Source organism: Pterocles gutturalis, unplaced genomic scaffold (assembly GCF_000699245.1).
Source record: "Pterocles gutturalis isolate BGI_N339 unplaced genomic scaffold, ASM69924v1 scaffold258, whole genome shotgun sequence".
Classification (NCBI taxonomy): domain Eukaryota; kingdom Metazoa; phylum Chordata; class Aves; order Pterocliformes; family Pteroclidae; genus Pterocles; species Pterocles gutturalis.
In genome coordinates this window covers 1-13,230 of record NW_010117612.1, presented here as the reverse complement: position 1 = coordinate 13,230, position 13,230 = coordinate 1, and the positions used below count along the sequence as shown (strand labels likewise).

Here is a 13,230-nt window from a genome sequence, read left to right as displayed (position 1 = left end):
CACCGCTGGAGCTCCAGGAGGAACAATCAAGGCTCCAACCACAATATTAGGCCAGCAACATTTTACTACTGGATTTTACTGATGCCAGAGCAAAAACAGGTTTGTTACCCTTTAAATCCCCAAATGAGTTTGCAGAGCGGGCAGTACTTGCAAGCCTATAAACTCTATTTATATGCAGCCGTTAAGTAACATGGACCTTCCTGATATTTTCAATCTGTAACACAACTGTAAAAGAAAACTATGACAGGTTGTCACCTTTTGATCATAAAAGCATGGTGAGCAATAAAAAAAGTCCTCTGGAGGACTTTAGTTTATGCTTACAGTACATATGTGGATGAGGCATTAAATGCAGTATCTCAAGGCTACAAATTAAACAAATCTTGGAAGCCCAACAACTAACAGCTCATATAGTCAAGTCTAGTGAGATGTGGCTCTCATACAATGTGGTACACAGAGGCCAGATGCCATTCTGCATTGTAAAAATGTGAAATAATTGAGCTAGGATAACACAAAAGATCCAGGAAATATGTAAAAACCCAAACTGTCTTCGAATTCTAACAAGAAAACACTAAGAAAATATCACTAGATCCACAACCTGATGCCTATTAGCAGTAAGAAGGGAGAACTACAGTATACAGTAACATTGGTGAGAATATGCAGATGTGTGATAAAGTTTCTGTTACATGATCCTTAAATAGAGTCCCTCTGTTACCACGTGAGGTAGCTAAGAGATCTTAATGCCCATTAGCAGATATCTGTTGCATTACAGAGATTGCGTTCAAATCTACACTGATGCAGTGTTGACGGAAAACTGGAGATGTCTGTCTGTTAAAGGAGCTGCAGTAAAAAAGCCCTCCACTGAGAACTCAGGGCCTTAAATCCCTGAATGAATCGTTGGAAGAATGGTTAGCTCTCATGTCCCCGATGAGCTCAACTGCTGATAAAACACTGGAAGAGAGGTAGTCCCTAAGGGATGCGAAATGGCGTAGATGAGTCATTAGCTATCATCATTTTGTTTTCTTAGCACTGCACCTTTACGTTTCTAAAGCATGCACACGTGTAGAGACACATGTCACCCCATCAGGCAGTGCTGAAGCACTTTGTTATAAGGAAATATATGCTGGGATCCTTCCTGGAGATATGTGTTCCCTCCTGAGGCCCACTGCTAGTAACTTCCATTCATATATAATAGACCCCTTGCCTTCAAGAGGATAATCTTTGTCATTATGATTACACAGAAGACTTTTTCTGCAGAATTGGATGGTTTGAGTTTGTTTTATCTTAATTCCAGCTTAAATTCCACTCAGACAACAACAACAAAAACCAACAGAAATGCAGGCTGTTTGCTCTTTTTGAAGGGGAAAGACAGGACATGTTCCAAACCACATTTAAAGTCCAGAATTAACACCTTGAGTTGTAGCCAGAAATGGTCTTAGTCTTGAGGGTGAAAGTCCTTAGTCTTGGAAGTCAGTGCATCAGTCATGACAAGCCTGAACCAGCTATGGTTTATTATAAAATCACGCTTGATTATCTACTTGAAGTAATTAGACAGACCAGAACAAAAGGACACAAAGTTAAAAGGCAACATATGTAGAAGGAACTGGAAGAGAGATTTTACTTTACACAGGCTGGTGAATAGCAAGAATGAACTTGTACTTGTACTTGAGAAGTTTTCATATACTGAATTCTGGCTAATTACATAAAGACATGCTGCAATATTTATAATAACCAATTTATTGAATCAGCTACTCTCGGAGCTGCTCAGCTGCAGATTCCCATTCCCTGGTGGCTGCACACAGCCCTGATATCCAGGTGCAGCATCTGACCTCTCTCCTCTCAAAACCCACGACCCTTCTCTAAGTCCTTAGGGGGTTACAAAAGTATTAAAAGCACAGTAAAGGAAAAAAGAGTGCTATGACATTTATTGCATTAAAGGACAGCATCACTGTGTTTGGGTATAAACACACTAAATATCAGGGAATTAAAAGAAAATAAAATCTTGTCACTTATCTCTTTCCTGACCTCCTGATTTTGGTGAGTTTATTGTTATTTTTAAGGAATATTTAATTTATTTATGGTACTGGCTATTCTAGCAGATAAACTTGTAGAACATTCTGCAGTGTTTTTAAAATACTTCTAAAAAGCATGCTTGAAGTGCTAAAATTGTTATCAAAGAGCCCCAGAAAATAAGGTTTCAATGATTTTTTTCCTGGAAAGGGCTCAGTCATGCAAGTCCAAGTACAGATCAAGTCCTGAAACAGGAGATTTCCAATAGAAGGGTTAAATAGATTTGACAGATGCAGATCAAAATGGGGTAATATTTCAACACTGCAGTTGGTTATAATATTGCACTTATTTCTAGTGAAATGAACCATTTGAAATGCAATTGCCTTAGAGAGAACAAAAAGAGTTGGAGAAGCATATAACTTGCCCTCTCCATCCACTGCACTCTGAAAATCTCTTTTCTGCAACACAACTTCTGCTGCTAGATGTCACAAAAAAGGTGACAATAAGCACAGCTGCACCTTCTCCCATGCTGCTGTCTCCTGCAAACGCTAGCAAAGCTCTTTCCCATTCTCTCACTTCCCTTTTCCCAATCCTTTTCTAAAAATCACAGCAGCATAGTCAAAAAGGAAGAGCAGGCAGGAACAGTCTGCCTGTTTCTAATGTGCCCAATAGAGTTTGCCTGACTCAGGATATCAGATAAAGAGTTAAACTGATTTTTTACTTACCACTGTATTACTGCTGTGCCAAAATACCTATAAAAAAAGATACATAATGGGCAGGCAGCTCCGTAATTACTGCTGCTTTTCATGCCAATCAGTATTATCCCATTGTTTCCACGTGGTCCCTTACCTACCTGGTTTATCTAAGTGAAAGAAAACAGACCATGTGCAATTTGGGCCAGGATTGATTCTCAGGTGTTCAGACAGTGTTTAACTTACTGGAGCTCTCTATCTCTAAGCCTTTCCTGAATACAAATAACAAATAATTACTAAATAATGTAGCCATTGTGGTCAGGAGCAGGAGATTATTTATAAAAGAAAATCAGCTAGGGTCAAGAGAACCTTTTTTTAAGAAAAAAAAAATTGTATAAGGAAAGGCAGATAAAGTTGTCCTTGTTACACAAATGGACCTATTAAATTTCTGAAGTCACCATAACAGAATATCTTTAATATTTGGGCAGAACACAAATACATGCTGCCAAGTATTAGAGCATATTGTATATATTAAGTTTAATTATCTTTCACCTCCACGTCCACTAAAAGAACTATTCCAGTGACCAGCTGCTTCCCATTACAGAGTCATTACTCAGAGCTGGTGATGTCACGCACATCATTTGTCCCCACTGGAGCATGAGAAGGTGCAGTAAATCCACTGTTTATCTGAATGAAGTCAACATTAGCAAAGTATTATGTTACAAGCTCCCTCGCATGCACAGGGATTAGGCTTGCTGAGGCCCAACTTTATTCTTCAGTGTGGACCATCAAAAGACATTTTCCACACTGCTTCTGGTGATACTTCCTAGACACACTCTGGCAGCAAAGTGGATGTGCATCTTTATGTACTTTGTAAGACCCAACTCTCATGCAATAAGTGAAGGGCATTTGAAGGACAGGTGGCAGAAAGGAAAGAAAACCATGCTTATGCTCTTCATCCCAAGGTAAAATGTAGAAAGCAAGCTTCTCTTGCTTGCTCTCCAAGCTCTAAGCACCAACCTAGTCCATACAGGCAAAGAGAGAGCCTGACTAGGGAAGAAAAAATGATTATATAGCCCTCAATTTGGGATGGCTGTCTGGGGATTCATTAGTATTCAAGTCTTCCCCTCCCAAGGAAGCCTTGCACAGTGACTTGCCCAGGCAGTGCCATATGTGCCATCCTGATCGCTGTGCTCTCCTGAGAGTACTCTGCATGGACCAAGTTAACAGTCTGCTTGGGACTGCTGTGCCCATCTCCTGCACACCATCTGCACAACCTGCTAACAGCTTTGGCTTTAGGGCTTCAGGTAGCATCGTCTTCACCTCGCCACCTAGACACCATGACTGTGCTCAGCAGGCCACCTTCAGTCTGCCATTAACAAGCCTTTTTTTTTTTCCATGCAAATACGTAACCTGGTATTCATACCTTCACTTTGATAAATTAAAATGGTCATTTTGCTCTTTCTTTTGATCCACAATAACTCAGTTTTCCCATCAGCAAGCTGTATATCACAGAGGGGTTACAATGGATGCCCCATGTTGGCCAGGGAACCTGGGATCCTTGTATAGGGAGTAATGCGTGAAGGGAAAGTGCTGCAAATATGCTGTGCTCCAGCAGAAGTGAACAGTCAGTAGCAAACGGTTCCCAACAGCCTCTTGGCTTACTTTATGCAATGAGATGCTCATAATTACTCATGGGCTTTCTTGTCTAGAATAAATAAACACATGTGAAAGAGTGGGAATGGAGGCTTTCCAAAACGAGATAAAAGACTGGGAAAACTTCCGCGAAAATAAAATATTTCCTTATGTTACTTTGCTGTAACTTCAAATAAAAACATGCCAAACAGATCTTTACCAACAGCCAGGAACTAAAAAAAAAAACCAAAACAAAACAAAATGCCAAAACATCCAAACAATATGGCTTGCATCATACATTTATTCCAGTATTTTGAGACAGTTAATAAGAGTTATGCCAAATAGTAATCAGCCTGTTTTCCTAAACTGTTAACTGACCTAGACAAAAGTAAAACAACAGAGAGAGAGATGTTATATTCCAGGAAAACCCTCACCCCACATACAACACAAGTTTTGCACTTCGTAATTCCCTGTATGTGCCCCTGCTAACCTCTGATTCTTGTTTATTTGGGACATTCAGCCCCTCATACCGTGTTAAAAACCACTACTGATCTTTAAGCACCAAGTAGATTTTAATCATTATTTTCATCCTTGTCCTCAATTAAGGTCTAATATAGAGGAGGCACTTGAATGACCTAAGAGGCATGCTTAACCCTGAATAGTGTGTCAAAGGCACTTAGAGTTTCTGCCACATTTCCTCTGGCTGTTGAATCTCTCTCCTTTTTCTGTTGTAACCTGACTGTGTTTGTTCCCAGCACTTTAATGTCCCCTGGTGTGAAGTCTCCTTGAGTAACACTCACATGATAGAAAGTGTGATTAACTCTGCAGGTGCTTTTCAGGTCAATGAAAAAAACCTACTTGTTACACTAATATATAATACTTCTTTAGAGATGTTCCCAGTGGCTCTACATATTGGGATTCCCACAATACCTATTTCACTTCACTTGCTGCTCTCCTGTGTCTCGATAATAAAACCACATAGTTTTATCTAGGCATAAGCTCGACTTTAATCCTTTAGATGATGTTTCACATCTCTTTAATTATACTGATTGGTCATTCAGATAATTTAAATGGCAAATCTTTTCATCTTGATTAAAATGCAATGTTTCTGTAGTGAAGACTATAAAAATAAAGTAGGAAGGAACTAGAAAAAATTAGTTAAATTATATTATTTTCTTCAGAGTATGCCTTACTACATTTCTATTGCTCCTTAGTCTGGCTTGTTAACAAAACACAATGCATAAAACAGGTTGGGAAGCCACAGTAGCTGGAAACATGCCTTCCAAAGATACCTTTTAACCTCAAAGGGTTTTCAAAACCTATGGAAAACTCTTCAGATTTTATTAAGTCTTTTTATATCTTCTTTTGCTGACAATGCAGCGTTCAGAGCAAGGTAAATATGCTGCACGCTACGGTGCCATTGGTGCTCTGCAGCTTAGAGGGGCAGGGGAACAAGAGTGTGTGGAGTGCCTTTGCCAGCTGCCTGTGCACTTCAAAGCTCAGGAGCATTCTGCAAAGCGTCTGGAGCGTGCTAAACTTTAGTCACAAATTATAGATGCTCAAGCACTTTTTCCTAAAAAAAAAGGTTACTATCTTCTGGTCATAGCACAAGTGGCTTACTTTAAAACTTTTGTGGATAGAGCCTGTAATCAACTAACAGGAGCTCAGTATTAATTACAGAAAAGGAAGCTGTGTTTTGTTAGGCATGTCTTGGACACTTCAAGTTATGTGCTTGTTGGCACATCGGTTCGGTGGCTAAGCAATGAAGCATAGAAAAAAAAAGCTTTAATAGGTAATGGAATAGCATGGGTAAAACAAAATGAGACTGCCAGATGGCTGTCAGTGGCTCCAAGCCTCCAACAATGGCGAGGCCACAGACGAAGTACTACACGCATGAGGTTTGGCAGAGTCTTCTGGACAGCTGACTTCTTAAAGTCTTCAGTACTGTCTAATGTACAGTCTTTCTTTGCAGAACTGCTGAATATAATCAAATATACCTTGATTTCCTACTTTATTTGATTTTTCTTCATTAACGTTACAAAAATAGTACACAACCAGAACAATGAGAGATTTGTTTACAATTTGGTCAGCGTATGATGATCTGCAGTCGATAATAATTCACTGAGCATGCCTCATCTATTTTATGGCAGAAAGGCAGTGAAGCTTAAAGGACTTTTCCATAGCTGAGGCAGACTGGTGCAGGAATTCTTAAGCCTTAGCAAATCCTTGATTTTTCTCCAATAATCCCTAGGTCTTCTCTTCTGTACAGGAATCAGTGACCTCTTGAGAAAATGGAGTGATTAGAAGAAGGAAAAGTCATCATGCTAGTCCTCCCCCCTGATATGCCCATCCCATGGAAAAATGCTTGAGACTAATTGGAATATGAATATAGTAATTGCCTTTAGTTACAATCTTCATTCTGAAGAAAAAAGAGAGTCTGAATATTACGTCTCCAAACACTTGGAGCTTTTGAGCTAATAAAACTCTGGGAGGGATATTTAACCTTGAGATTTAGGAGTCTCTAGATTGAAATTTCACAATATTTTGTTATCAAAAAGTAAGTCTGGGGTTGCAGTTTCAGGACTGCAACTACTTACTGTCACAGGTGCTGCTTCCAAAAGGAAGTTTTGCTCAGTTATGACTTCAATTGGAAATATAACCTCTAGTTTGGGGAACTCCATTCTATATATTAATGATCAAGAGAGCCCATCAGAGAAGCACTTCAGCACTGATTTGTATTGTACATCTCTCCCTGTAAAGTATCACATGCTCAACACTGTCAAAAGCACAACCTGGAGGTGACCTGATTGGAACTGACAGCTCCTATGTTCCACTGAAATCAGGTCAAAAGACAAGTGTGTGGGGAAAGCAAAGACAAATGGAAAAACAGAAAGGTTGATGCAAATGTCTAATATTTCACAACATCCAACGTCTAAAAAATACATGCCTGAGGCCACAAAAATAGAGTAGGTTTTCTATACCTTTTCGTAAGCAAGATATTAGGTTCCAAAGCTTCCTAGTCTCTGATTTCACTAGGATTTTGTACAAGTGTTAAAGTCTAACTTCAGCAAAAACAAGACTGGAGGCCACTGAAAATTTTAATATCTTGAGGCCGAGGCATGTTGGCTGAACTCACATGGAAAAGTGTACCTTAGTATTTATCATGGAATCACAGAATGGTTTGGGTTGGAAGGAACCTTTAAAGATTATCTAGTCTAAACCTCTTGCAATGAGCAGGCACATCTTCAACCAGATCAGGTTGCTCAGAGCCCTGTCCAATTTGACCTTGAATGTTTCGAGGGATAGGGGAATCAACCACCTCCCCGGGCTACCTGTGCCAGTGTTTCACCATCTTAATTGTAAATAATTTCTTCCTTATATCTAGTCTAAATCTACCCTCTTTTGGGTAAAAACCATTACCCCTTATCCTATTGCAACAGGTCCTACTGAAAAGTTTGTCCCCATCTTTCTTCTAGGATTTTAGGCTTTCTACCCTCTAAGTACTGGAAGGCTGCAATAAAGTCTCCCTGGAGCCTTCTCTTCTCCAAGCTGAGCAACCCCAACTCTCTCAGCCTGTCCTCACAGGAGAAGTGTTTCATCCCTCTGATCATTTTCGTGGCCCTTTTCCGGACTGTCTTTCCTGTGCTGAGGACCCCAGAGTTGAATGCAGTACTCCAGTGGGGTCTCAGAAGAGTAGAGTAGAGCAGAGGGGCAGAATCACCTCCCTTTTCCACTTATGTACCACTCTTCACGTTCATTTGTACCAGGGGAGTTTTGGACATATACCATTTTTGACTAACAAATGTTTAGGTCATCTAAGTCATTCTGGAGGAAAGCATCTCAGAACAGTTTTGTGTTTTTCAGGGCAACGGTTCATTAGTGAAAGGAGAACCAAACTGAAGTGGAGAAGGAAATAATTTTCCTGGCAGGATGTTTTACTTTAGAAAACAGGTGACCTGATGCCATTTGCTAAAACAAATGAAAGCGTAAGAACACTAAATTCAGCAATGCCAAAACTGTGTTTAAAAAAGTAACTATGCAAATGCAAAATAAAACATTCCCAGCTGGCCTGAGGTCACTGAGTTTTTCTGCTAGTCTTAAAATGTAAGAAAACAGCAGACTTGAATGTTCTTGAAAGATGTGCTTGAATCTGAGTTGCTGAGTGCACAAAGAGGATTCTCAAAACTCAAAAAGGTGGAGTACAAACTATCCTTCCCTTCTCACTTGACCATATTTCTCAAAGTCTCAAAGCATAGAAAACAGCAATTTTAAGGCCTGGATAATTCCAAAGCAGTTTAGCAGATTTACTCCAACCTTTCCAGAAATTCTTATACTCTGGTCTGAGACCAACAGTGAGAAATCTCAGCCCAAAAGGCAGTTTTTTGGAAAAAAAATATTACCTGCTAAAAGGGAAGGTTTAGAATGAAAGTGCTTTTCAGCCATAACTATTCCACATCAATCTTTAACACTTTAACTAATGCATTATTAAACTTCAGTTTATTGTATGAATTGTGTATATATAACATATAAATGCATACATTAGTGTATATGTAATGCAGTAGCCAAATATTATGGAAAAAAGTAAGCTTTCTGAATACAATAAGTGTAAGCAAAATATATGCAGAAACAGAAGAGATATTATACAACTATTAACAAGAATCCATCTTTACAAATGAAAGGCTCTGACATTTGTCCGGATCAAAAATCCAATTTTACAGCACTGGGAGATAAGGAATTAAATAGAGCGCAGATATTATCTAAACTGGTATTAAAAGGTTAGCAGTGCTTAAAATTGATTAGTTACCAAGACCAGACAGCCTACATCCCAGGCTGTGAGAAGAGTATTGGCCAGATGTTGCAGACACTTTAGTTATCATTTTAACAAACTCTCAGGCTAGGCAAGAGCTTCACAGATTGCAAAGTGGGGATCACAACTCTGTTACAAGGCAGGCATCTCAGCATGTTACACAGCAGCAAAGTCAACAACAGTCAGGAAAAAAACCCCATCAAAAACCTCTAAAAAGACTTAGTAGATCATATGGTCTCCATACCTAAGGGAACAAAAACACCCTGCAATTTAGGAATTAGGAACCAGTTTGTTTGGTGAAGGAAAGGCCATGAATGGATAAGTCCTTTGGAAACCAAAAATCTAAGAACGAAGAGATATGTCAGGATACAGATGAGTACCATACACCAAATTCCAGGCAGGTTATATAAAGATATCCAGGAAAGATCACATTCTCTCCAAGATTAGTGTAAACCACTTACTGCTTTCCTAGCTGTCATCAATGGAGGAAAAAAAGACTGTATTTTTAAAGACAGACAAAAAATTAGCTCTGGAACATGGGTGTGTCATTTTCATCTCTGAGAAATGTCACAGATGACAGCAGCAAAAGCAATATATGACTTCTGACAAAGACAAGTTCATCACTAGGATTAATAGCAAAAAAAAAAGAAAAAGAAAAAAGTCAAAAAGGGCTAAGGACTAGTAAGATTTTGGTCAAACACAGTGATGCAAACACTCACTGAATGCATGCAGTAAGTATATTATAGTAAATAAGTCTGTAAGTCTTTTCATGGTAAATTGTGGGTTTGCCGTTATGGATTTGCCATGAAGAACATGTGTCACAATCTTACAAATCATAAGGAAATACAATGAAATGTCGAAGCATATATTTACCTTGAAAATAAAAGAGAGTCTCAAACAAAGGAAAGAAAAAGGAAATAAGCTATTTTGCACCCATAGAGAAATCAGGCAGCACTTCAGTAATTAATATTTATTACTTATGGCACCTTTCATACATTGAAAATGCTGAACAAATACCAACTGACCTGTACAACACTCCTACAATACGTGATATACATAATTATGGAAATTACAGTAGGGAGCTGGCAATGAAATAAAGTCCTGGAGATCCTCCCTTGTGGGGAAGAGCATTGCACACAAGATGAGGCTGCCATGTAGGGATTGAATGGCACATCTGAGGACATAATTTACACCAAAACTGAAAAGGCAGAGGAAGAGGTGAAGACAAAAAGGTGGGCAAACCTCCATGGGATATGCAACCAAGATGCTTATAAATTAAAGCAGCAGAAGCTGATTTTGACATGTGGTTATTTTCGGGTTTAGAGGTAATTACATTCAAGTTGAGAGCAGCACCTGCAGGAAAAGACCCACTGGAAAAAGCTGTTTCCTTACCAGCATGTAGAATCAGAAAATGTCCTGAGCTGGATGGTACCCAAGGTGACCATTGAGTCCAACTCCTGATTCCACACAGGACAAGCTAAACCATATATCAAAGAGTGTTGTCCAAACGCTTCTTGAACACCAAAAGGCTTTGGGCTGTGACCACGTCCCTGAGGAGCTTGCTGCAGTGCTTGACCACCCTCACCGTGAAGAACTTTTTCCTAATAACCAGTCTGAACATCCCCTGATGCAGCTTTAAGCCATTTCCTTGTGTCCTATCACTGGACATCAGAGACAAGAGATCAGCACCGTTCTCTCCGCTCCCCCTCATGAGGAAGTTGTAGACAGAGATGAGGTCTCCCCTCAGCCTCCTCTTCTTTAATCTGAACAAACTTAGTATCCGCAGCTGCTCCTCTTAAGTCTTGCCCTCTAGTCCTTTCACCATATTTGTTGCCTTCCCTTGGGCACACTCCAGTATTTTTATATCCTTCCTACCACACACAGCACTCAAGGTGAGGCTGCACCAATGCTGAGTAAAGTGGAACATTAACTTATTTTGACCAGTTAGCTACACTGTGCTTAAGGTTTGTCCTTTTGGCCACATTGTTGACTCATATTGAGCTTCCCTTCAACCAAAAAAAACCACCCCAGATTCCTTTCTGCAGGGTTGCACCCCAATCCACATGTACATCCAGGATTATACTGTCCCAGGTGCAGAATCTGGCATTTGTTCTGGTTAAACATCATATGGTTGGTGATTGCCCAGTGCTCCGTTCTATCCAGATCTCAGTGTTAGGCCTCTCTACCCTCAAGGGAATCAATAGCTCCTCCTAATTTAGTATCATCAGCAAACTTAGTGTGGACTCAACTCCTGCATCCAGGTCATTGATAAAAACATTGAAGAGAACTGGTTCCTGAGAAGTGGATGGCTTTGCTTGTTTCTTTCAATCAGGAGAGTAGGGTTAAAGCTAGAGACCAAGAAGAGTTCATGGCCTCCACTCTCTGGAGCTAAACTTTCTGGTTGAGAGTGATTCATTATAAATCAGCTTTCTCGCAGCTTAGTTTACCCCCCTGTAAAACAAATAATTCAAAGCCAGACCATCAGCTGTGAATTGGCACAGTTCCACTCGGTTCCCAGTGTCAGAAGAGAACATATTTGGCCAAAATTAAGTGTCACACATCCCTGGTGAGGCAGACAGAGTGATTTACATCGTGACCTGGCTCACTGCATCCACGTCTACACGGACAGGCGCAGATGTGACAGGATGCTGCTCTGATCCAGATGTTGCACAGTTCTTCCTAAGCTGAACTGGCAATGCAGTTTCCAGAGGGATCTGTCATATGCCTGGCATATGCCTTGCGTCTATAGGGCACCCATCCACATAAAAATAATTTTTCTCTACCTCACAGGAGCAATGAAGTTTTATTACTCCCAACTAATTGGGCCTCTACTGTGACAATGAAGTCTGATATGTCCAGGCTTGTCTGCGAAACATTGCTGGTTTCAAAATATTATTCTTACTGTTGTTAGAGTAAGCAATCCCCTGCAATGCTCTCCCAAACTATATTTGGGAAGCAAAATGACAAAATCAAACAAGAACAACTTCTTGAAATTCGATTTATGGAGTCAGGTGTAAAGTAAATAAGCACACATCTGACAGGAAAGCTTCACTTCAATATCAACTGAGCATACGAATTGAATGGGCTTCATGATTTTCTGCCCAATTAACATAACTTCAAAATCTTTCTCCAGTCAAGAGTTCCCAGCCCAGGGCATTCTTTGGCAGAACCTCAAGACATCCTGCTTGAACAGAGAAACAGAAACAAACGTTTCTCTTATGGGACCTGCCTCCTGATCTTGACCCAGCGTAGGATCGATGTTTTAGTTGTTTAATTCCCCCAAAGAGTTTTGGCCTTTCTACAAGGTTAAAATATGATATGGATTATATACCTACTGCAAGAAGAGACTAATACACAGTATGCAATATTAATCACAGGCGATGTTTTCAGAATATAAAAATATAACATCCTCAGAAATCATTCAATGTATTTTCAAGAAGACCCAAAGAATTCACAGATGCTACAAGAGATCTCTTTGAAAAAAATCTTACCTGCTACAAGCTGTTGTCCAGCTAGTCCTACTGGAACCATCCCCAGGTTATTCATAGCTGTAGCCCAAGCCGTCGGATCAGTGACTGACATGTTAAGTTGTGTGGTATCTATAGCTATACTTCCCAAACCATCAGCTGCTGCAAGAAAAGAAACATACTGTAAGTAGAAAAGTCAACATGCCAGGATTTTTAACCAAAACCTTCAGTGAAAATGAGATATCACAACCACTGTTTATTTTGGGTTTGTTTTGTTTCTTAATTATGATTGACTTTTCAGGCCATTGATAATAGTGCTTGGTATTATATAGCAAAACAGAAAGACATTGGAAACATTCAATAGACAGAAAGTGAAACAAGAGTGATTCAGGCTGGTTGCATGGAAGATTTTTTCAACATGAGGACAGTCAAGCAGTGGAACAGGCTGTACAGTTGCCACCCTTGGCAGCTTTCAAGACTCAACTTGGTAAAACCCTGAGTAACTGGTCTGACCCCATGGCTGGCCTTGATTTGAGCAGGAGGTTGGATTGGAGACCTTCTGAGGCCCTTCCCAACCGGTAAGAATTCCCCTTCTGTCGTGGATTAAGCACAGACTGCTTAA

At 39.9% G+C, this 13,230-nt stretch overlaps 1 protein-coding gene across 1 annotated transcript in view; it reads right to left on the bottom strand.

The window, feature by feature from the left end:
• LOC104463464 (ecto-NOX disulfide-thiol exchanger 1-like) overlaps window positions 1-12,769 on the bottom strand; it is a gene marked incomplete at its 3' end in the record, with an annotated part of 42,746 nt that extends 29,977 nt beyond the window's left edge. The window contains exon 1 of the mRNA XM_010075822.1: window positions 12,633-12,769. Within this exon, the coding sequence (XP_010074124.1) occupies window positions 12,633-12,723 (91 nt within the window). The remainder of the gene's footprint in view (window positions 1-12,632) is intronic.
• Between the last annotated feature and the right edge of the window lie 461 nt (window positions 12,770-13,230).